Source organism: Drosophila nasuta, chromosome 3, assembly GCF_023558535.2.
Source record: "Drosophila nasuta strain 15112-1781.00 chromosome 3, ASM2355853v1, whole genome shotgun sequence".
NCBI classification, from domain to species: Eukaryota; Metazoa; Arthropoda; class Insecta; order Diptera; family Drosophilidae; genus Drosophila; species Drosophila nasuta.
The window spans coordinates 27,871,893-27,896,995 of record NC_083457.1 but is presented as its reverse complement, the minus strand read 5'-3'; the positions used below and the strand labels follow the sequence as shown (position 1 = coordinate 27,896,995).

The 25,103-nt window shown below is 38.8% G+C and overlaps 3 protein-coding genes across 3 annotated transcripts in view; 1 reads left to right on the top strand and 2 right to left on the bottom strand.

The window, feature by feature from the left end:
- Window positions 1-15,095, bottom strand: part of LOC132788718 (uncharacterized) — a 64,826-nt gene extending 49,731 nt beyond the window's left edge. The window contains 9 exon segments of the mRNA XM_060796247.1: window positions 3,826-3,972; window positions 4,068-4,193; window positions 4,292-4,483; window positions 5,826-6,071; window positions 6,311-6,427; window positions 7,363-7,468; window positions 7,552-7,660; window positions 10,717-10,908; window positions 14,262-15,095. Of these exon segments, the coding sequence (XP_060652230.1) occupies window positions 3,826-3,972; window positions 4,068-4,193; window positions 4,292-4,483; window positions 5,826-6,071; window positions 6,311-6,427; window positions 7,363-7,468; window positions 7,552-7,660; window positions 10,717-10,908; window positions 14,262-14,973 (1,947 nt within the window). The 5' untranslated portion in view covers window positions 14,974-15,095.
- Window positions 14,980-15,682, bottom strand: LOC132788140 (uncharacterized). Its single transcript, XM_060795459.1, has 2 exons — window positions 15,127-15,682; window positions 14,980-15,092 (listed from the first exon to the last, which is right to left on the bottom strand). Exons 1-2 carry the CDS (start codon window positions 15,680-15,682, stop codon window positions 14,980-14,982), a joined length of 669 nt encoding a protein of 222 aa, XP_060651442.1.
- A 3,541-nt stretch (window positions 15,683-19,223) lies between these two features.
- On the top strand, window positions 19,224-19,755 carry LOC132788139 (uncharacterized). Its single transcript, XM_060795457.1, has 2 exons — window positions 19,224-19,357; window positions 19,432-19,755. The coding sequence occupies exons 1-2, from the start codon at window positions 19,224-19,226 to the stop codon at window positions 19,646-19,648; spliced, it is 351 nt and encodes a 116-aa protein (XP_060651440.1). The 3' UTR covers window positions 19,649-19,755.
- Window positions 19,756-25,103: the final 5,348 nt, after the last annotated feature.

The window sequence follows — 25,103 nt, the reverse complement described above, 5'->3', positions numbered from 1 at the left end:
TTAATGCTGCAGCAAATGATAGGGGTAATAATTTCGATTAGAGATTAGAATGAACAGACCCATTTTAACTGAGCAAGACATACTCCTAATAAGAGAAGAGATATTGCTATTTAAGGAATAAACTCAATAGAAGAACTTTCCTTGCATTATAAGGAAAGTGATATTGGCACTTAAAAATTTAATTCAATAGAAAAACTGTTCACTAAATTCGATACTTTTATATCCTTGGGAAAAGCACAATCTTTATATAGTAAAACTTTGAATGCAGCCTTGAAATCCAACTGCATTCACCTAGCATAATCTATAATATGCTAGCAACCAGTAAATAATGTTATAATATAAATATTTTAATAAGAATATAAATATTATATAGAGAATTATCAGCTTTATAAATACAAAACTTTTTTGTCATATTGGCACATTATGTGCACAATCTAGAAGTCAAGCTTGGATAATGAATTAAGTTTGTAGTTTATAGCATATTATGTATGTGATTAATAATATATAGCTTACAACTAAATGCTTAGGAGCTATGCATAAAATTTTGATTTGTAATTGTAACATGCCATTGAATTCCGACAACTACAACCAATTTTTGAGCTATTAAATTGACGTTCCATTTTGATATTGTTATTGATATTAATATTGTTATTGTTAGTGTTACTGTTATTGAATTTCAACTCGGATTTTTGGAGTCTAATATTTACAAATGCAGTATGCGAAATCATAGTTAAATCGTACTAGTTAAACATGCTAGTTATGGTTGCTAATACAAAATGTTATTGCTGCGCATTTATTGTTTTCAATTATATTCGCAATTCGCGCGAAACGTTTCTCGTTTTCCATGTGTAGTATTTTAATTTCTCAAAAATTGATTGCATTCGCAATTTTGGCCAAAAACGAATCGAATCGAATCGAAAATGAAAAAACAAATAGAAAAACACCGAAAAACAATGCCACACACAAAAGTAAAGTGTAAATATTATCTTCGTTGCAATGAAGAACTTTCAGAAAAAAATAAAATAAAGTAAACGGAATGGTAAATAACCAATTGATAAAAATTGAAATTGCATCAACAAATGAAACGAATTTCTTACTTTTGCGTACGATTTTTTTGGCGGCTCTCGCGAGGATGTTGCCGTAGGCGTGCCGCGTTTATTAGGGCGATTCTTTTTGAGTACGATAACGCGCATGGTGCACAATTATTTGTAATATTATATATATAGATATATTTAAATATATGTGGCAAATTTATATATATATTTATATGTAGTAAGGTGTAGTAAATTCGATGTGAAACAATTTGATTTAACACGACGTGGCAAAGTCTTTCGAATTCGGTGTCGGTGTCGGAGTCGGTGTCGGTGTCGGTCTCTCAAATGAGTTGCCGTTCACAAACGGAGTTGCACATTCAGGGACACTCGATATAAGGACAAATGCAATGCGAGCCGCTAGCAGGCGATGTTCATTACGAGTAATACATAGTAAATGCTAGTTTAGATGACTACTTTCTATAGATTAGCAAAGTGGATTAGTTGTTTAGTTGTTATTTACAGTACACATACGAGTTACGAGTATAACATAGTATAGTAAGTAAGTAGCTTGCTGTTTGTTGGTTGGTTGCTTTCTATTTATAGCGTTTACTTAAGTGGTTCTAAAAATATGTATGTATTAAGTAGTTGTAGGTGGTGAAAGAGTGTGATAGTAGTAGTAGTAGAAGTAGTAGAAATACATATAGAAATGAGTGTAATAGTATTATCTATTGCTATTTATTGCTATTTGCTATTGCTATTTGCTGCTAAAATTAGTTACAAGCGTGTGTATTTGTTAGCTCATTTGGTTAATCTTTTTTATCAAGTCTTTTTTTAGTCAACCGACTTGGTTTCAATTTGTATTGTAATATAATTCGTATGCACTAGAATATTACGAGTACGAATACTTAAAGCAAGCAAAACGATTCGAAGTAAACTGACAGTGCTACAATATGAAATTATTGATATTTGTATTTATATTGTTTTGGAATTTGAATTTGATTTGCATATCTCTTTTGCGCTTGGCTTTTTCTTTTGGGCGCACGGTGCGTATGCGTGTTAGATATATTGATAGTTTGATAGTTTGATAAAGGTAAAGTAAAGCTATGAATATTTTACATATTAGTAAGTAGTTAGTAAGTATATGGCTGACGAGACTTCTCTGCTCTCATTTTGTGGATCAACAACTTTAGTTGCTTTACTTACGGTCAAGACAAGTTTTTTAGATAGATTTTTGTAAGTTTTTCTTTCTTTCCTATTACTGAACACAAAAGCCTGCCTGTCCTGCGCTCTAGAAATTTACGAGTATATTATTATTGTCTGTGGTTAACAAAGTGTTTGTTCCTTTTTCTTTTTTTTTTTGTTTAGCTACTGAGACAACGCCTTAGACTAAAATGCATTTCGCATTTGTGCAAATCGTCGACGTTTTTTGTTTTTTTTCTTTATTTTTTTATTATTAGCCGTTTATTTTTATTGTGTGTGTTGCCGTTGCAGCTGCAAGAAGGCAGTTGGCTGTTGCAGCCAATCAAACCTCAGACGACGCGACGGTAAAAATTGTTGTCTAACGGATACGGATGCGGATCACTCAGCAGCTGTGTAGGTGTGTTTGTGTTGTCTTCTGTTGTGTTGTGTGTGAGGCAAGAACGATAACAACGGTTACGGTTACTGTTACGGTTAGCGTTTAACGCACGACGCGCACTGTGAGCAACGTTGAGATGCAGGCACGTGACTGACTTGGAGCGACGCTTGCACGTTGCTTTTATAAACAGCGACGACACGAAACGAAGCGACTGCAACGACGCGACGATCTGGCAACGCTGCGCATGCACATCCACACTCCCGTCCCGCGCTCACCACCAACACACCAACACTCGTATTTGTACTTCGCACTCTTTACTCCCACACTCTCACTGTCACACAGCTCTCTCTCACTCACTCTCCTCTCTAACACTCTCTCGGACTGTTTGGGTTAGACGAGGCGAACAGCTGTTTTTGGGCACGACGCCTGAGCTTGGGGCTTGGGGTTAACGCAATTTGCGTTGGGGTTTTTCCCACCAAATAACAACAAATCTGACAACAACAAAAGTTTACACAATTCCACAAATTATCCTGCGTGCTATCGGCATTAACACAAAAAAAACCAAAGCAGCACACACGTAGACGACCAAATATTTGTGTATTAATCGCATAAATCTAGTTTACAAAACTGAAGCACGTGCACGGAGTCGGTTGTCCGTTGCTCGGCGAAATGCTCGTTCTCGTCGTTCTCGTCGCAAACACCGTCGTCGTCGTTCGCACAGACCAAACGCAAGCTCATCTACCGCAGAACTAAACGAAGGACGAACACTTCCGGAGTTGTGGTGCTCCGACTGGCAGCAGTAACAGCAGCAGCAGCATTCAGGGAATTCAATTTGGTCACATGCGCATTGACTCAACCCAAAACTGAATGTCAAAACCAACAGCTCACAGCTGATTGACCTACATCTCGGTTCAAGTGTACTTTGAAGCATGAACACGCGATATACGACTAAAATAGACGAACCCAAACTACCTTAACAACTTCCTTTATAGATTGTAAGACATGGATAAGCAAAGTCCAAGCTAAAACTTTGCTTTCACTCTCAATACAAAACTGTGTCAAGCACGAAAGCTCTCTCTCGGACATCAACAGGTGCCTTTGCAAGTTACAACAAGCTTAATTCTATGAAAGCTTTAAATGTTCAGGAGCTTTCATTGTGGTTGCGGAACTCGCTAATGAAAGCTTTTCACCAAACAGAACAGAAATGAAACTCACCTGTGCTCGTATGGCAGCCAAATGTATTTGCTTGGCGCGCAAATCAAACTTTTTCATTGACAAATCCTCCTGGAGCTCGTTAACCTTGTTATACAGTTGACCCTCAATGCCGCGCGTTTGTGTTCGATTCAGTGCATCAATGGAGTCCTGTAACGCAATCATATAACACATGAATGTTATATTGTGATGTATTGTGTGGTGTTGTGTATGTGTGTTGACTCACACATAAAGTTGTTACACACCTGCAGTTGACGTATTTGCAATTCCAATTCAATGGCCTCACGCTTTAGTGACTCCAACGCTGACCGTTGCGACAACGTCGAGTGGCGGTCAAAGACGAGCTCGTTGCGCAAAACGGGCGTCATCTCCTGCAAGGTACATGAAGGACCAAAGGTGTTATGCACCACATGTGTATGTGTGGTTGGGTGAATTTATGAGTGTGTGGATGTGTGTGTTGGGCACTCACGTTATAGTCGCCAGTCTCCTCGGCTGCCTCGCCGGGCTGCTGTGCCTGAGGCGGTGCAAAGAGCCGCCTGGGCACTTTCTGTGCCTGCGATGGCTGCGCCAGCAACCGCACAAAGTTGGCCAGATCCTGCTGCGGTGACACGGTGCTGCATTGGTTGCCCAGACTCGCATAGCGCTTTGCCTGCTCTGTGGCCTATAAATATGCATGTGGGAATTAGTGTTATTACTTCGTCTCAAAGGATCTCTCACTGCAATTATAGTTAGAGCTAATGGTGATTATTCAGCCATTAACTAAAATCACTTCTGCATAATTTCTCATTTAATGCGTATAAATACATGTTTAAAAGCAAATAATAACTGAGTTGGTTAATCAATGAAAATGCAAAACATAAATCAGTGAAGTTTGTTATAAAATATTAAAGCGTTTTGCTTTAAAGAACTTTACCTTAAGACAAAAATTCATTTAAAACTTAATGAGGGATTGAGGTAGCAAAAAACTTTAAAAGAAAAATGTTTTTTTCTTATATTATGTCTACTTAAATGTATTATATATATTATTATACTTTAAAAACAAAAACTCCTTTAAAATGGATGTGTGAAAGAGGCAACAGAAATCCCTATTCTTAGGGGTTAACAACAAATTTATATAAAAGTATTTTTCTTATATGCTGCTGTCTGCTTAAAGCTACTTTATTAACTGATAAATTTAATCAACTAATATTTAAATTTGAATTATGAATTTTCATATTAAAGTGTTATACTTTAAAAATCAAAACTCTTTAAATATATATGTGAGAAACAGGCAAATAGAAATCATTAAACGAAAAAAGATTTTGTCCATAAATATATAACAATTGAAAAAGTCTTTGCTTTATGCTGTCTGCTTAAACATATTCCAAATACAATATGTATTTCATGCTCAAGTTTGTAAAAAGTTTGTTGTGCATAAACAAAAATAAAAAGTCCATTAGCGCTCGAAAAAAGACGAATTACAGCTGGACAGAAAACGAAAGTAACCCTTAAGACAGAAGCAAATGTATAAATTATGGAATGAGAAGTAAATTTTTTATTGCCGAGCAACGGTCGAGCACTCGAATACTCCGGGTTAGTTGAAGCCGCCACGTTGGCGTTATAAAAACAAAAAAAACATTTAATAGCCATAAGCATATCCGGACAATTGTTTTGTTTTTGATGTCTACGCACACGCACTTCACATTACGCAACATTAAATAAATTACCTGTGCAAATTGCGAGCTACAATTCGCAATTATGGACAATTATTATAATGATGCTCAAATTGCAAAACGTTAGTGAGAGAGTGCAGTGAAATTAACTGAAATTCCCGCAATAATGTGTGTCAAGATGTACTAAGAGAGAGAGGAACAATAACCACCTGCTGCAGGCACCACAAACCCACTCAACCACCCAGCCACACAATTGTAATTGCAACTTGCAACCGCATTTGTAGTCGTAAATGTGTGTGGGTCGTAGTATCTAGTATTTAAAGTCGTAAATCAGTACAGAGTGCGACTCACCTTGGCGGCAATGACATCGGCGCCCTGTTGCAATGAATCGGACACAATGTTGCATAGGTCGTTGTGTATCTCCTCCAGTTCCTGCATCAATTGTGGCAACGTGTCGCAGTGGTAGGCCTCGAGCATGCCGTTCGTTGCATGCAACTGCTGTACGTACGCATTGTGCGCATCAATGTATTCGGTTAGCGAGTGTTGGCTGGGATTCTGGCGGTGTGCCATGTGGCATTGCTTGTAGTCCAGGCGACACTGAGGAGGAAAGGAGAAAGGAAACATCAGTAAAGTTAAAGCAAACATACATACCATAATCAAGTGAGCAAATGTGTGAGTGTGAGGCTTTAAACCGGATTCTTTATACAGCGCATTAAGTGCTTAACAAGCCAGCGGCAACGATAACGGCAACAGCAAATGTGCCACATTGATGAAAGCACTCGACTCTTGCCACTTAATTATGGTATAGTACTCCAGTCTCCATCCATAATACATACCTTTGACAGCTTCTCTTCAGTCTTTGCGATAATAGTCTCAAAAGACTCCCTGTGTGTAAATATTTTGCGACTTTGAACTTTGCGATGAAAGGATTTATCCAGCATTGGCCGTGACACCTGCAACACACATTTCGCAACGTAAACACAAACACAACTTTATAAAGTGTTTCCAATTATTCAACACGCAAAGCAATACTAGACAGCAAGAGAGCGAGAGAGATAGAGAGTAAGAGAGCTCTTTAATCAACATTTAAAGGTACTTAATGATGTGCTTTTGATGAAATATGCTTCAATTCATCGCGCTGTTTTGTTTTCTTTTTTCTTTTTTCGTTTTGTTTTTCGGGGCAACAAAAAATGCAAATCATCTGGTGAAATGCAAATGAAATACGCGCAACACAAATAAAGAAACACATACAAGAAAGAAAAACAACACAAAAATTCCAACAGAATAAAACACAATAAAAAATTTAAAGGCATTTAAGAATGTGAATCATAGACTTGTAAATACCCTGTAAAATTGTTAAATAAAAGTGGATAAATTTAATGAAAATCCTTCGGTGAGCTCGCTCTGCTTACAGAGTATAAATGTAAAAAAAATTACATAATGCGTCACTCGAATTACACATGCGATTTCCCAAGGTCCCAAAGCTATGGACACCCACAGCCGCATCCACATCCACATCCAGACATATGTATATACATATGTATGTATGTACATATAAATAAACTCACTAACTGTGAGCACATTAACCATAATTAATCAGTGTCTGCCCGCGGTCATGTGCATTTGTATGAATAAATTGTCTGGTTAGTCGAGCGATTGATTTAAGGATGCCCATTATTCAATTAGCATATATGACAGCCACAATCTATTTTAGATCTCTCTTTCTCTCGTTCTCTCGATTCTCTCCCTCCCTTTATGGGGGAGGTCAACACAACTTATCCATTTAACTGTCAACACGAAATAAATATGAAAATAGGTTTGCAATTCAGTCATTTGGGCATTTCGTCCTTGACCATTTCCCATTTCCCTTTTCCTCCTGCATTCATACCTGACGTGAGAGCACACTGGCCACATCGTTGCAGGCCTGTGAGTCGGTTTCCGCTTCCTGCAGGAATGTTTCCCATGCCTGAAAGATGGCCAGATGACAGGCGGGTCTATCACCATCGAAACAATAACATAATAAAAATAAGTTCATTAGTGAAGTGCTTCATCGCATTCAAATTAATCGTGAGCTCACCTTTCCTTGCGCAGCTCGGCATTCTTTTTGCGATAATTGGACACTAAAGTTTGAAGGGCAGTTGCATGTTCCTCATACAATTGGGCAAGTGTTTCGTTGAAATCGGATACTGTGAAGCAAATGTAAATAGGTTAAATAAACTTAAATTTTAGCCTTGGCAATCTTATTTATAGAACATGCGAGTTTCTTTATAAAATTCCTTATTCCTAATTAGGATCACATTTGTTTGACCTCAACTTTAGGACTTTTTAAAGGGATTATAAGGATAAATGCATTTTAACATTATACAGTTACATTATACATTTATATACATTATACACTTCTCTATTCTTTTTAATAAAATCTTGGGGAAAGATACTTTGCATTTCTTTTCCTTCTCAAAATCCCTTAAAAGAGTCGCGTCGAAATTGTTGCTGTCCAATCAAAAACTCAATCAGTTTAGGATAACGCCACCAACATGCAAAAGACGGCATTTCAAAATTGTTTGTTATCGTCGCCAAAGGAAAGACAAAATGAAAACAAAAGCCGTCAGCAAGAAACAGAGTTTCCAAATCGGAGCAGAATTTGCATAGACTCAAAGCAAAACTGAGGTTGGGTCATTTCTAGCGATTTGCTTTTCACGTTTTTGACCAAGTCGCGTTTACTCGCTGGTCACATAATGTAGGTCAACCAACCAAAAACAAAACACGTAAGAAAACTATAATCGAGTGTGCTCGACTGTGAGATAACTGCGACCTGTGAGATTTTATTATTCAAAAATACAAGATAAATATAGCAGAAAAGGTTTTCTAATGTACTACAACTAACAAAAATACCATAGAGTACAAAATATACTAAATTGTCAATCAAGCAATTATAACTCGATAGCAACAATGAGTATAAAAATTGATTAATGTACCGAACATATATTTTCAATACTGCAATTTTCAAAATATACCAGTGCAATATATACCATAGAGTGCAAAATATACCAACTTGCCAACTAAAGGAGCTAGGACCCGACAGTATCAGCCACTTTTCCTATCAATTTTATCTGATCGCAAACAAATTTAGAGGAATCATAAAACCGATAGCTTTTATTGTATGCCATCTTCTGCCTGTTACATACATTTCCAGTTCTTACAAAGTTATAATACCCCTCTGCGCCATGGGTATTGGATATAAAAACATTTTCGCACTTGTCATCGCTATGCCATTGATTGGTCTTTAAGTAATTCAAACGTTAAACCACTTTATGTTATCCAATGTTTGAAAATATTTATTTCGTTTGAGCTTTAAATTCCTTTTGCGCAACAAACATTTAAGCAATTCGTTTTAACACAAACCGTTTTTATTTTATTATTTATTTGTGGAGTACTAAAATCTAAAAATGAATTTTTGACGCCGAGAAATAAAAAGTTTTGGCATGTTAAGCAAAATGGCATCCGCTCTAAAAGCAAAATGCGTTGATTGTTGCACAAAAGTGCATTAGAGTTAGAGCTCCCCACGCTCACACACACACACACACACACACCCACACAGCTGGAGATTGGAAAGGAAGAGTGAAAAAACTGGTTTCAAGGCTGGTTGCAATGAAAAACACTTTAAAAGTGGCTTAAAAGTGCCAACTGAATGGTTGAAACAGCACTAAGCTGCTCTCCTTCTCCGTATGCAGAGGTATTTTATAAAGCGATGTTGATGCCAGCACTCCAACACATACAGAGAGACGCGTACAATGTGTTGGCACTGAATGCGTATACTTAATATGAAAAGGTTAACTCGTAAATCCCTTTGAATAGCTGCGTCATATATGAGAGAAAACTGTCTGTCATCGCTGTAATCCATCACATTTACGACTATTTAAATATATATGAATCTGCCTCGCTGGCTTTTAACTCAACTTTCAACTTAACTCCCGTAGTCACCTGCCACTTTATGGTCCACAGTTCGGGGGCCATAAACAATTTTATTGACTCTCGAATGCATACTACACAAAACACACATCGTCTCAAGACGATGCAGCAACAAGTTGCCTTTCAAGTGCCACTCACAATTTGCATTTCATCAAACATCCAGCACAAGAATGTCAAGAATTTAAGCTGCCAACTGGCAACTGGCAACAGCTAATTGAAGTGTTCATCTTGAGGATTTGCTGGAATCTCAATTATTTTTTCAGGCTCGAAATTGCAACAGAGTCATCGATATCAACAATGTATGCTTGAGCTGCCGGCAAAACATGTTCCGTTGGCTTGACGAAAATGTTATTAAAAAGTTTTCCCAACTCGCAAACTGTGTGCTGAAATTACAAACGGGGGAGAGCCCAAATGCAATTTCAGGTTCAGTTTGTATTGCTTTTGACAGCGATGTGTAACTTTCAGAGACACAAGTCAAAGTTATGCCTCTGCCTTTGAGATCATGTGTGTGTTCCCTAGCTGTCGACCAAACAGACAACAACAACAAACCGAAATATTCGTAAGTGTCAAGCGAAGTAGTGACAAGATGATACCCTGTTTAGCTAACCAGCAGTAAGTCAGTATCAAATATATCCTATCTCCTTATGTTGTCTATTTTAAAGGGTATAAAAATTGGCATCAAGTTCGAAAGGTCAATACAGCATGTGTGTTCCAAGTTGGCACAAACTTCAAAGTAAGCAAAGCAGCAGTCAAAATCGAAAAGAAAAAACTAAAAACGAGGAAAATCAGGAAGAATAGTTGAGGACTTAAAGCTAAAGTGTGACTTAGAATCACGAGTTGCAGCTGCTAGAGAAAGAGAGCGTGTTTGTGTGTTATTTATAGAGTGGGAATTGGAAACGTGTGCACATCAAGTGAATAGATTTATGGCCGAATAAGAAGGCAACAGTGTCAAGACAAAAGGCGCAATGCGATTGAAATCAATAAGCCATAAAGCGAAGCCATCTAAACACACACAGATGCCAAACAATCGACAAACTTATCAAATAAAACTCACACACATAAACACCCACACACACACACACCTACACACACACAAGCGTCCAGAATAAATTGTTGTGTTGGGATCCGGAAATAGCAAAGAACCTAAACAAAAACTTTGCGTTCTTTGTGTGCAAACACAACCCATGGCTAAACAAAGCATATTAAGTATACGTATGTAGATATTAAGGTATAAATTAGGCTATAGGGGGAGATGTATGTATGTTCGACTCACCTGTTTTAATTAACTTAAAGTTGACATTGTTCTGGGATTTGAAAGCCTCGTTCAAACTGCTGTGACTGTAATCCTTGAGTACACCATTATAGGACGCCATGCTGCCCTGTGGGCTAAGGGAACCACGCCGTGGCCCCCTCCACCCGAAGAAACTACGATTTTTTGGACCACTTGAAGATTTTGCCGAAGAATCTGCCGGAACACAAAGCGCTATTTAATAAATACACATTGCTAAAATCTAATTTAATTAAAAATGAAAAGACAAAACTGGTAAGAACGTATAAATTGAGAAATCAAGCAATTGAAATTAAAATAAATTGCAAGAAAATTCCAAAAACCGCAAACAAACGAAAAATGAAAACCAAAAATAATGAATGCAAACAAATTAAATTTCATATCAAATGTGTTTCAATTAAATCAAATCTCAGGCGAAACGTAACATAACGAAACGAAAATTGAATTGAATCGGCCGACAGTCGACAAAAGCGGTAAGAAAAATAAGTAAATAACAAAAGTAACTCAAATTAAACAGTTGCCATAGTCGGAGGTATGCGTTCGGTTCGGTTCAGGGATTTTTGTCGCCCCTTTTCTCACTTTCTGCCGCTTTTCGGCTGTCATTCAATAATGGCAGGCATGTCAGGAATTCTTATTCTTATTCGTTTTTTTTTTTTTGATTTACTCCTCCTGCTTGCCTTGTGATAAATACAAAAATATATTGGGTTGACGTGCCAGACAAGCTGTCCACGCCCCCCATCGCTTCCTCGCTCCCATCGCCCGAGCACAGCGGGAGTCTAAACTGGGACACGGATGGAGAAGGTGGAATAGCGAGCAATCAAACAAATCGCTGCCTCTCATATTTATGCATAAATAATGAGACGAGGTGGGTTTTGCTTTCTTGTTTGCCATTCTTCTTGTATTTTCTGTTGAGCAAACGGAAATTTCAAGTGCTTGGGCGCCCATTACAAAAGTCAACAGAACAACACAGAACAGAACAGAAGAGAAGAGAACACATAGCTAGCTAGAATCGGATCCCAAGACGTAGGCTATCCCCAATTGTGTGGCTCATTTGAAATTCAATCGATAAATGAAGCGTAATTCTATTGGCTTTACGATTTTTCAACTGTCCAGCTCGGAGCTCGGTAGCTGGCAGCACGTTGCATGTGCGGCGCACATGGCGTATGAGTGTTGTTTCGACTGCCGTTTCTGTTGCCCACAAAAGTATGCTATAGAAATTATTTAGCGACGCTAAATGACGCACAAGAGGAGCTAGTCGACAGCTGCATGTGTCATGGTTATGGTTTATCCTCGACATAATCCGACTGCAATTTCAAATGAAATAAACAAGGCGTGCCAGATATTGCCAGACGTATCCCACGTTGTCGGAGCTGCCTTCAAGTCTTCCTCCACACTCTTACTCGTCTGTGTCTGAGTTGCAGCATTTGTGGAGCACGTAGGGCACACGCTGTTGATTTAGTTTTAGTTGAGTTGAGTTGAGCTGAGTTCAGTTGAGCTGCTCTTCTGCTTCTGCTTCCGCTTCTGCTTCTACTGGTGCTGCTGGTCATCAAATTTGCCGCGCTGTGAACTTTTAAATGAATTCCAAGTGGGCGACAACTCGGTTGCCATCTTGAGGCGTGCCTGTGCTTCGCACGTTGCGTTTGTCCTCACGTGCCGTCTGCTCTTACTGTTGCTGCCATCGTTGTCGTTGCCGTTGCCGTTGTCGTTGTCGTTGGCGTTGTTGATTACACTTCACGCCCAGCTAAGCTTGGCATTCATTTTGAAGGCGTCCGTCATCGCACAGCAGGATGTGCAGCATGCAGCATGTTGCTTGCTCCTTTTGAAAGCACTGCTAAGGAATTATGTTCGTGCTCATTTTCACAGTGAAAAACGCGATGGAGCTGCGCGCATTTCCTCTTCCACCCTCATCCCGCGACAAAACTGCACACGCAATGCAAGGTTAAATCCCAGTTTGCGTGCAAGCAAAAGGATTGGGATGGTAAATATAAGGATCTTGGATGTTGGGTGCGAGTATGTTTGTGTGTGTGTGTGTGTGTGTGTGGTGTTCAACTTGTCCAGGCATGCACATAATCCTATTTGCATGCAAGCAAACGCAGCAAGGGACCGACATCATTGCATGTGTGATAAGAATTAGGATAAGACTTCAAGGCAGGCATTCAGGCATTCGAGCAGTCAGAGAATTCCAGTTAAAGTCAAGCAGCTTAAACACTCAACTCATTTCTACATTGGACTTAGCTGCTTGTTGTGCTTTCCAAAAAGGTAACTATGCAGGAAATAACAAGGAAAGAGTGAAATCATCTTTGGCATGCAAAAGCTTGCATCTTCTCTGGCAGGGATTATTTTGAGACCTTTGTAAGACTATTCATTAAGATTCAGCTACAGCTGCAGCTTTGCATAACAATGTGATTACACTTGACATTTGGGTTATGGGAAAACTTTAAAGCATTTACCACTATACAAAGGCGCTTTATCGCACTTATACTGTATGCTTATGCATACATAAGAGAAAGTTTGCAATAGGAAATAAACTGAAATTGATCAGACTAATAACAGATTAAACTAATGTGTCAATACAGTGACTCTTTATCGAATTTATACTACTAAACATATATTTGTTATTGCTGCAAAACACAAGTACTAAAAGACAGTTGTCGGAAGGTAGTTAATAGCCATAGAAGTAGTGAATGCATTCGAATACTTTTTATTGAATTTGTTGTACATATCCGTCTGTACCTAAGAGGAAGTAATCTAAAGAATTTAGCTAGAAAATTTGACATCTCTAGTTATTTAACTAGTGAATTTTAAAACTACTTTCATTGCTGCATTTAAGAAACAAGTTGAAAGTTACAGTCGAGAATGCTTGACTGTTCGATATCTGCAGCATGTTTTTTAAAAAAGCATAACAGTGCGGTATTATCATTTAAATATATCAAATTGATATGCCAATTGGTATATTGCCATACAAGTGCTCTCAGGAAAAATTACTAGTCTATTATTTACGATATCTGTAATCTTGTTGTTCCTATGAGCATACGGCCATAGCTATATCAACTCGGATGTCTCCTTCTGTCTGCTAAATACATTTCTGCCCGTTAAAAAGTTATAACAACCTATGTGTAGTTGGTGAAAGTAGACATTTCTACATTAGCTCCTTAAATTCAGTTATAAATCTAGATGTGCTACTCGACTTAACGAACTTGTTGCTATAAATCGCAGACTTCAATGTTCAGCTCGACAAAGTTGCAAAATAACCTCTGCCAAGTCGTAAGAAAATGCCATAAAACCATCTCCAAAAAAAAACTGCACTCAAAACAAGTAAAATCATTCGTATCATTCAATCAATCCATCATTCAATCAATCAATCAAACGTCGTACGCAACATTTTCTATGAGTATTTTGTATATTTTTTTTGTTGGTGCGGCAGCTTGCAGCGCAGCAATAGCTTGCGGCAGTAGCAGCAGCAGCGGCAGCAGCAAAAAAGAACTGTAAACAATTTGATTAGCTTGTGAAAAAGTAGTTTTTGGGGGCACCTGTCACCTTTGGAGTGCGCGCCGCCACCAGACCCAGACCCAGCGGGTGCCGAAGCCCCCGCGGCACCACTGCTCTTGCCACCCCCCGCACCACTCGCACCCGCCCGCTCATCCCAATGGTCGGCACTGCGGGAACGCGCATTGAGCGCACGCTCGCGTTCCTCCTGCGGCGAGCGTGCAAATAAACTTGCACCACCCGAACGCCCGCCAGCTGGACTTCGTGTGCGAGGCGAATCATAGACGCCGGCATAGTTCTCCAGTGGCGGAGAATAGCCGCGTCCATCGGCTGGCGCTGTATTTGGCGTACGTGGCTGCACCTTGATAACCGGCTCGCGGGCCTCGAAGAACGCATCGAAGTTGTTCTGACGCAGATTCTCGCTGCTGAACACCGGATTCTCCACATGCACATGCACATCCTCGCGCAGTCGGTTGCTCTCACGCTCCCGCGTATCCGACGACGTGGAACGTCCCAATCGGCCCAACGGTATGTGCAGCTTGGGACGCAAACGCGACTTGCTGCTGGTCGGTGACTTTTGCCCTGCGCTGCTGCTGCTCGGACGCTCGGGCGGCAGATCCATGGGCGACATGGGTCGACCCCAGCCGGGTCCGAAGTGTGCATGCGTTGGATCCGGCGTGGGTGGCTCCAGAAAGATGCTGGGACTGCGCGACCGTGTATCGAGCAGTCCGCTGCCCGACGCTGCGATGGCGCCATAATCACTCAAGCGCTGTTCGCTTGGTCCTGGCAGCGCCTCCTCGTCGTAGGCGCTGCTGCGCTGGAATGGTGCTCGTCCTGGTGCTGGGGATGCTGAGCTACTGCCTGCTGCTTGCATGCTAGCGTCATTATACATGGACGTGCTCAGCGTACGCTGATGTGGCAGCAGCGGCGTCAATGGCCTCGAACGATTGCTGCGGATGCTCGAACGCTTGCTCCCACTATTTGCCGATGGATTGTAGTTCGAATGCGTAAGCGAAGCGCGCGAAGTGCGTCGTATTATCGCTGGCGATTGTGGTTGCTGTTGTTGCTGTTGTTGTGGTTGCTCCTCGAAGCTAAAGCAGTCCGCTGTTGACGCAACAACTGCGGGCGGTGTGAGGTGTTTGTGCGGTGAATTCGGTGGCGTGGGCGCGGCAATGGAAGTAGGAATGCGGGGGGGTATAAGAATGGGCTCGGTGACACCGGGTGTCCACGAGTCGCTTGTTGTGGGGCTGGTGGCGGCAGCGCAATTAGAGTTGACGTTGTAGTTGACACTGGAGCTGGAGTTGGCGTTGAAACTGGTGTTGGCGACGGTGCTGGATCTGACCGGATACTCGATGGGCACGAGCGGTTCACGCAGACAGTCGAGTGTGGGTCGCGGTTTCACACGTGGCGCAAAGAAACCATAGGTCATCAAGATGAGCTCATCGGCGGGATATATTACGTACATTCCTCAATGTCCCCATGTGACATGGTGTGGCAGATCTCTCTATGAATTTTGTACGCTTCTTCTTTTTGGCTTCGACTAAATCCTTAACAATATAATTTGTTTCTCTAACTAAACGTTAATCAAGGAAGGGCGGGCGGATCTGTCTTTTCTTGGGTACTATTACAGTTAAGGTTACGTTTAAGGTTAAAGTTTTGCAGTGTCGAGATGTCTTTTATAAAGTGGTTTGTCTCAAAGTCTCACTAACTGAATTGCAGTAATAAGTAAGAGTACAACTAAAGAGATTTTTGCGTAAAGTTATGAAATTAATATTTATAGATATATATCAACTAATTGGCGCGTACTTTATTCAACTTGGGTTTATCACAAAGCGAGTTCGAACTATTTGGTATCGTGTTGTCATTTAGAGCGCTGCATCCTCGCAATACCTGCAAAAGAGAAAAGGAAAGAGATCGAATGAACGTTAATTAAAAATCGTTAATTAAAGCATTGATTACTTTGCGTGTGTGGGTGTGCACGTGAATTTCTGTTCATTTAAAAGCCCATCAGGTCAGGCAACCAACACAATAGAAGCGTATAAATACGAAAACTTCGACCGCACTCATTAAATTATTTAGCAATTTCACAAACGAGAGAGCGCAAAAATTTGTGTGCTCATTAAATTGTTTACCATTTGAATTCATTGCGTGGCAAGTTTCTAGCCAAAAGTTACGGCCTGACTTCGACAGCACAACACAACACAACACAACAGAACCCAGGCTGGACAAACTTTGTGGCAGTCGGCACAAAAACAAAGTTAACGCCAACTTTTCACATGTCTTTTTGGCCAAGGCCAAGAGGGCGCCGCAACAACACGCAGTTAGCCAGCCGCTGTTACTCGTAGTTAAGAGTTTCACCGAGTTCCTCGAGTTCCACGAGTTCAGCTTGCAGGCTTATTAGGCATTCAATGACTCTGAACTGTACTGAACTGTGTGGCACAGAAATTAACACACAAATTAGCTTCGACGGGGCGGAGACTCAAATTATGCGCATAAAAGGATTATTATTATTATCCTGTCCGTTTATTAGCGAAATTGATGAGCCAGATTAATTGAAATGTGGCTGCTCGTCAATGCTCTGATTGACACAAACAATGCCTTGCCTCATCGACAATTAAATGCTCTCTCTATATCCTAGATAAATATAATACATTTACCAGCTTGACGTGCTCTTCTTATACACTTATCCTTGTATAACATTCAATACGTCTTCGATAAATATAAATAGATTATTAAATGTCAAATGCAAAAGAAAAATATTGAATTGTGAAGCTCAATTGATATACCTTTGTTTTCTTATTTTTTCATCCTAATAACTAATAAGAATCCTTTCTACTTTGTATTTTCATAGATTATTAATTGTCAAAAGCATAGACAAAATATTGAACGTTGAATCTGAATTAAAATGCCTTTGGTTTTTTTGAATTTTTTCTAATCTGATGATAAATAAAGTTCTGTAGGTAAATTTCCATTCAATATTTAGCTGACTCAATTAATATTTATATATGTGAAAAAGAAATACATTTTTTAATTTTTATTATCAGAAGCATAAGCAATATATTGGTTATGTTGTGATTTCAAATGTTTCTTTCCCATAATGCCAAAAATGCAATAAATGCAAAACTGAAACTTTCGCTCAACTTTTGACTGATTTAAATTTAACAAATTTTTATTTTTCTATTTGTATAGTTGTATTCAATAATTTGTCGTATTAGTTTTTATTTAATTTTTTCCTAAATAACTTAAATTGTTGTTAACACTTTTAAGGAATTTAAAATTGAAATAAATCAACACCATAAGCTTTGCTTTTATCTAATTTAAAATGCAAATTAAAATTGTTTTCAATTAAATTGGGAAAAAATATCTAAGTAGTTTTCAATGAAAATGTGACTGTTTAATTCATTTCAAAAGGATTAAATGTCACATGCTGTACCTTTGTTGTTTCCTTTTAAATTTTGCTCAAGTCCTTACTAAATTTCAATTTATATCAATCAGTATTTATGAATTGTTAATTAGAATTTAAAAGCATTAAAATCAATCAGATACTTAGTATTGTTTACAAAATCATAGATATCTTGCCTATTATTGAACTTTAAATGCGAATTAAAATCTTGAGTTTATTTTCTTGGCAAATGAAATCTGAATTTCCAGTTCATTTATTTGCAGTTTTCCCAATGATTGGATTCGGAAGCGCAAAATAATAAATTATGTGCGAAATTGTTGCATCCTCAAATGCCGCATTCTGTTGCAATTTATCAAAAGTATAATACAAAATAAAAAGCGTGCTGCATCCACAGACATGACTGATGGTTAAAACTCACAAGTAGTTGAAGAGTATTATAAATGTGATTTCGGACATTAATTGACAACAAGGGGATTGCAAAGAATATACAATAGTGCCAGCGTTCAATTGATTTTTAATTTAAACAAAACGTACACGAAATATATTCTGGCCATAGGCGAGTGTCTTAGCCCATTGATTTATGGGAAAGACCTGCTAACCCAGCGACCAGATAAACAAAACTTGAAAACTTAAGTAATATTGGCATTCCTTGGCCGTTTCCCAACTGAAATCTACACGGCATTGAAATCGCATTACGCAGATGATGGCAGACAGAGAGAAAGAGACAGAGAGACAGAGAGAGATAAAGAGGGCTAAAGCTGGCGATTAAATTCGTATTGTCATAAGCTGACAGACCTTGCAATAAAATGAAACACACACACACTCAGAGAAATGCATAAAATTGCATCGATAAATAAATAAATAAATGCGAAATAAATACGCTATAAATCAGAGAAACATTTGAAGGCAATTGCAAATCTTTGCGAAATTTTATTTACAAACCAAAACTGAATTATGTTTTTAACGAGAAGACACGCTGTGTGACAGATAAATAATTGCGCTTACTCAGCGAATACTCGGAAAAGCAGCGAAAAATGGCGAAAAGTATCGATGACAATGATGGGTTGAATAATGTGTGAGTTGAGTTTGAGTTTCGAGTTTGAGTTCGAGTTAGTTGATGCGTTGCAGCTGCCAAACGTTTCGCATGCAAATATGCAAATATTATTCTTCCATTTTCCCTGCAGCACACTCACACACTCGCTCACACACACCTCGCATACACACTCGTACGATAATTGAATTGTTTTGCAGCACTTTAGCAGCTCGTTAAATCTGTCAACATTGATCAATCATCCAGTGAAACTTTTGCGCAAAAGAGCAACAGCAAAGCCAAGCAGCCAACGCGCTTAAAGGACTCTCATCGCTTTCGCTTGGGAATGCCAATACCTTGCACAAGAATGGAAAGCCAGCACACCACAGCACACACACACACTCTTCACAGCCGAATGACATTGAAAACATGCTATGAATTTCTGAACCCATCAGAGAGAGAGGGAGAGAGGGAAGCATTGAGGCTGGGGCTGGGCGTTAAAGGGGCAACCAAACTGCTCTTGGCGGCAGCAATGCCATAAAGCAAAACACAAAGTGAAAGCAATTTTGTGAAATGCACAAACACACTCACACTCACACCAACATCAACGTGAACGTGAACGAAAAACGACAAGCCGAACCCGAACCCGGCAACAATGAACGCCCTGGGCTACTTGCCGACATTTGTTGTGCCATAAAAGTGCAACGGTAACTATATAAAATTAATTAACTACAAAAAAACAATGAAGCAATCTGACACAGACTCACAATGCCTCTGACAGCGCCGGCGGTAGCAACAGCAACAACAACAATACCATCGACAACAACAACAGCAATTGTGATGGTGGAAAGGAACAGTCAGCAGCCGGTTGCTACTTTGAAGTACTTGTGCTTATCATTCATGACAACCCCAGCATGAAAATGAATACGAAAACACAACAGCAGCACAATAAGGAAGTACTTCAAGCAATGACAATTGAATACCCTACAATTGCTTAGCATTCCTCTCAATACTTTTCATTAATTTGTATTCAAATTACAAAATCAACAATCAGAGAACTCAGGTTGAAAAGTAGATTGCACATTGAATAAACTCTTATTGAGAACTTCAGGATCTTAAAACCAAAATGTTTAGATTGGAAAATTCATAAAACATAATTTTGTTCTTCAATCATCGATTTCAGATTAAAGAATGTTCTTTCAAGATCAAAAAGATCTTAAAATCAAGAATTTTATTTTTGTTTCTTAAAATTCCCATTCTTTAAAATTGGAATCCAATTTCTGTTGTTGTTGCTGTTAGCTCAGCAAGTAGAGATTTGGTTAAAAAAAAAAAAAATAGTATACGTCATAGTTGAAACTAATATTATTAGACAACATAAATAAATCTTGGAAATAAGTGTATAAAACGGACTATTATAATAAATATAAAAAAAAATGCACATCATTTTTTTTTTTTTAAATAATCTAAACTTTAGAACGTTTTATCTTGATTTAAGATTTTGCAATCTATACTTTTCAAAGAATTTTCATCTTGACTTAACAATAATCCTTCTTTATTAAATTTTGACATCTTTATTTAAGATTTTAGCTTAAAGTACATTGACAAAAGTTCTTATTTGAGCATCCTTGGGTATTCGCAATTCACAAAATAACATTCCACATTTGTCTATTGAGAGCGTAGAAAGCATAAATCATTTGGCACATTCAGCTCATTTGTATAATTTAGCATGAATGCTGCATGAATCATTTATATGCCGCTTATTAAATATGAATATCTCAAACCAAAAAACAAATGCTGAGCGATAGTATTAATTGTTTTTTTTTGGTTTTTCAAAACATTTTTAAATTTAAAATAAATTTGAGTAATTTATTTAATTTTAATATTTTTAATGTATGCTATATGAATTTGATTAATTTGTCACCTTTGGACATGCATTCCTTTTAGCGCATAGATTCGGTGTGACACATACTCACATTCGGCATGACACATTCAACTATGTGTGTGTGTGTGTGAATGAAGAAATCAGTTAATGGCATGGCTGCCACAAAAGTTGACTGACAGTTGGACATGTTAATGCCACTTGGGGGAATGTTGCATATTTGATGATAAAGCCAATATGCCTCAATGCTTTTTTGTTGCTGCTCGGTGCTTGGTATCATAATCAGGAAACGCCGAGACGGCGCAAGCGGCAAACAGCAAAACAGCAAACGGCAAAACGGCAAACGGCAACGAGTAGCAAACAAAATGTTATAAATAAACAAACAAGCAGCGCATTGGCTTCTACAGCTGCTACACGGTGTTCATATCATGCTTTGGCGTCTGCCCCAATACCCTTGCAATCTGCCTCCCCCCTCTCCACTCTCCACTCCCCACTCGCTCACGCTCTATCACATTCACACTCACTCACTTGCTATGCAATTTTGGCAGCCTCTGCATTGGCAGCAAAGCGTCTCGACGACCTGGCCGCGCCCAAGCAGAGGAAGCAACTTGACTCAAGTGCATTGTCAAGGTACCAGGCTACCGGGCACAGCACAGAAGACACTGCCGTGGCATAAACAGAAACAGAAACACAGAAACTGAAACAGCAAAGATACATAGGTGCATGCATACATAATTGCATGTGGATGATGCATACATGTATTTATTTATTTATTTTTATTTAGTTTGAACTTGTGCACATAAATTAACTGAGTGTGTTTTTTTTCTTTTATTCGGTTTTTCGATTCGATTTTGTTGAACAAAATTCATGAAATTCTTTTGCTTCACGTTCCAACAGCAAATGCCATTCTCAAAGCGCCTTACAATGAGCACAATATAAATATATATAAGGCTAATCAATTGCGTAAGCTGCCTTCAAGCGCACAAATGTTACCTCGCATAATAATGAGTTTTCCCCCCACCGCCCTCATTCATCCCATTCTCGATTATAATAGGGCATTTTCCGTCTTGCAATGTGTGCCTAATACCTCATAATTCCCTTATTGAAATGAGTTGGCTTTCGAGTCTTCAACAGGCAGAGATACAAAAAAGCAGATACAGATACAAATGCAGAGATACAAAGATATACAGATACAAAAGTCGCATAGCAATGAAAAATGACAGGTAGTGTGCGTTTCATACGCAGAAGGGGAGAAGATACAACAACCATCACAACCCTCGAAACGAAGCTGTCGAAAAAAGCAAACTCAATTTATGAAAACATTCATGCAGTAAACACGCACACAAATTGCGTATGCGCAGCGTAGGCCCATTTTGAATCAACATAAGCTTTAGTGCCTGCCTGGCTGGCTGGTACGTCAGGCAGACAAGCATCCCCTCACCATCCGGGCCAGAACTGAGCTAGGTATCACAAGCTGTACATAAATAAGTGAATAAGTCCCTGTGCCATCAGTCTGAAACGGAGATGGACAAGACAACTTTTTTTTCTTTGCTGTTTGCCAGCGAGAAACAAAAGGTAAACGCATTAAGCTAATTAGGCACTCGATGGAGAGATTATTCAATGACTGTGAGTGTACGAGTGTGTGATTGTGACTGTGAGTGTAGTTTGAGAGACAAGTACTCACCGTTTAGAGCAGCTGCAGCAGTGGCATTAAATGAAATCCTTTGCTTGAATTTATGGCTGACATTTTAAGTTTTCCAAACGAATTTAGCACAATTTATTTATGATTTATGACACGTATTTATTGTTTGTACAGATTTGTTGTTATTCTTCTTTAGTTTTGGTTTAGTTTAAGTTGTTTTTTTGTTTTTGGGGATATATTTACTTGTTGTTTTTCTTTGTTTGGCTTTCGTTTTTCGTTACTCGTTTCGAGTCGATCAGGCACTTGCCACTTTTTCAGATAGACAGCGATACCGATTGTATCACATTAATTATCTGACACACACGCACACACACAGCACAGCACAGCACACACACACACACACTATTGGATTGAAGAGCGAGAGGCACAACACCTCCTCCTCCAACAACACACACAATACACAGCACACAATACAGAGCACACGCCTCGTGCAGCGCGACGCCGATCGACGATGAATTTAGACTGAGGCTCAGCAGCTGTAAATGCTATTTTGACAATTTTTGTTTTTGTTCCGCTTTTCTTTCTTTTTGCTGTGCTTTCGTGCGATTCTCATGGCTCTTCGTGTGTTTACTCTTCGCATATTGTTATTATTATAAGAATATATGTATATATTTGTATTTGTATTTGTTGTATATGCAATATATTTAAATATATATTTCGGGCTTCGATATTATATAGTTTTGATCTTATCAAACCGCATTTACTACTGCTTGCCACATTTCATGGCCCACACACACGAACTGATAATCTTTCTTTGTGCCTGAGTGTGTGTGTGACGACTGTGTTAAGTGTTTATTAGCCTGGCGATATACGCGACGTATACGTGATGTACAAATTTGCTTATTTGTTTGATGCCGATGTCGATGACGTCGCCGCGACGCGTCGCATCGCTTCGCTTCTTCGACCGTCTATCCAGCCAATGACGTCACCGTTTGTCACAGCTGTCACGCGCACAGTATTCACTATTTATAGATGGCACGGCCGATGTCGCTGCCGCTGTCGCCGTCGCTGTCGATGCCGCAGCGGCAGCAGTCGAAGCTGCTGCTAATTTTCGCAAGTGTTTTTTTTTTTGCTTTGCGCTTTTCTTGGATCGGCCGCCGTCTGAAAATAGAAAAGCAAAGAAAATATTGTGTGTGAGAACCTCATTGAAATGTTTGCGCGTACTCAATTTTAATATACGCAAATAAAACTGGCAACTGTTGCAACCGCAGCGAGCAGCGAGCAGCGCACAGCAGCTGATTACTCATACGTCCCGTTGGCGCACAAATTAAATTGCATTAAAATTATAAATGGCATCACGCGCGCTTCATCGCAAGATGCGTGAGTGTCAACAACACACTTCGCTTCGCCAGCGTATTTTCCATTCGTTGTTGGCCAGGTGAATATGCATCTCCACCGCTTGAAGGCTTCGCTAGCCCAATTTCTAATTATTATTTATGAGAGCTGTCAGCAGGGATATGCAGATGCTGACGACACGATGACGACATGCAAATTCACTGCGTGACACAACAACAATACCAACAACAACAACAGCAACAACAGAAACACCAACAGCGACCATAATAAGGTAAAATCAACAACACGTTGCTCCACATCAGCATCGTTTTGCAACTAGTCAGCACGTTTCAGCTTCAGCGGCCACAGCAAAAAGCTGACTCCGACAAATTTCACTATATAGTAAAGAAATGTATACATATCTGCATATTTGAATGAAATTCTTGAGAAAATTTATACCGAAATATTAACATGCATACATTTTTCATATTTTCCAGAAAATAAAACTCATAAACATATTTCTCAATACAATTCTCTTGAACTCAAAGGAAAACATTTGTGTTGCTTGTGCTCACAAATGTTCTTCATTCAGAAATACATATCGATAATGGGCGCAGTTTAATTGATCATTAAATATGTGTTAAAAAGAGAACACTGTTTAAGTTTGCAGAATGGCGATACTCTTATTTCTTCTAGCCATATTTGATTTTTGAAGATTTTATTAGCTTGCGCTCCTATTTCACAATGTTGCTTCACACAAGAGTAGCTTTATTATCGATCTAACTTCTTTCTTCTTTTATCAATACTTCTTCGTTTTAAGTGTTGAGTAGCGAGTAACGATAGCTTAGCTTAAGAGCTGTGTAACGTAGAAAGATGAACGGATAAGAAACGCAGCATCTATACAAGTTATTGCAACTATGTAACAGTAAATTTTGGCAACTTAAAAAACAACAGAACTAATTATTATGTATTATTTATTTATGTAAGCAAAATAAGCTATTATTACTAACAATAGCAACAATTAACAGATTCAAAATGGTGAAGAAATTAACCATTTTTAGAAGCACAAAAGTCTGTTGATTTTGCTAACTCAAGCAGGATTTTTTTCACTAAGTTTAACTTTTCTTTTCAATGAATTCCAGTGATGATGATGTCCTTTTTAAGAGAACTATCAAATGTTAATGATAGCAGAAGCAAAAGCTCATAACATCAGTAAACACACAATAAAAGACCAACACCATCAAAACTGAATGCTGTTTCTAATGGTCTCATTAGCCGCTGTTTGAAAAAACTATCTACAGCAGTGCAATAACAAATGTAGTTCTAATAATTATAATGACTAACTAAATATTCATTTGAAAGCAATTTGCCAACCTTATTTTTTGTAATTTTTCGAGTTAAAGCAAACGATGCAAATTTCCTTTTCAGCTGGCCCAATTATTGAAGTCCAAAGTACAAAGTATGAGTCAAAACTCGACTGGAGCTGTCAACTTATGACAAGCAAATGTTCAGTTATGACTTGCAAATTTCGCAGTAACAGCAAATGCAAAACTTTTGCTAATTGGTTTCCTAGAATAAGCAGACCCCTTTGACCCCT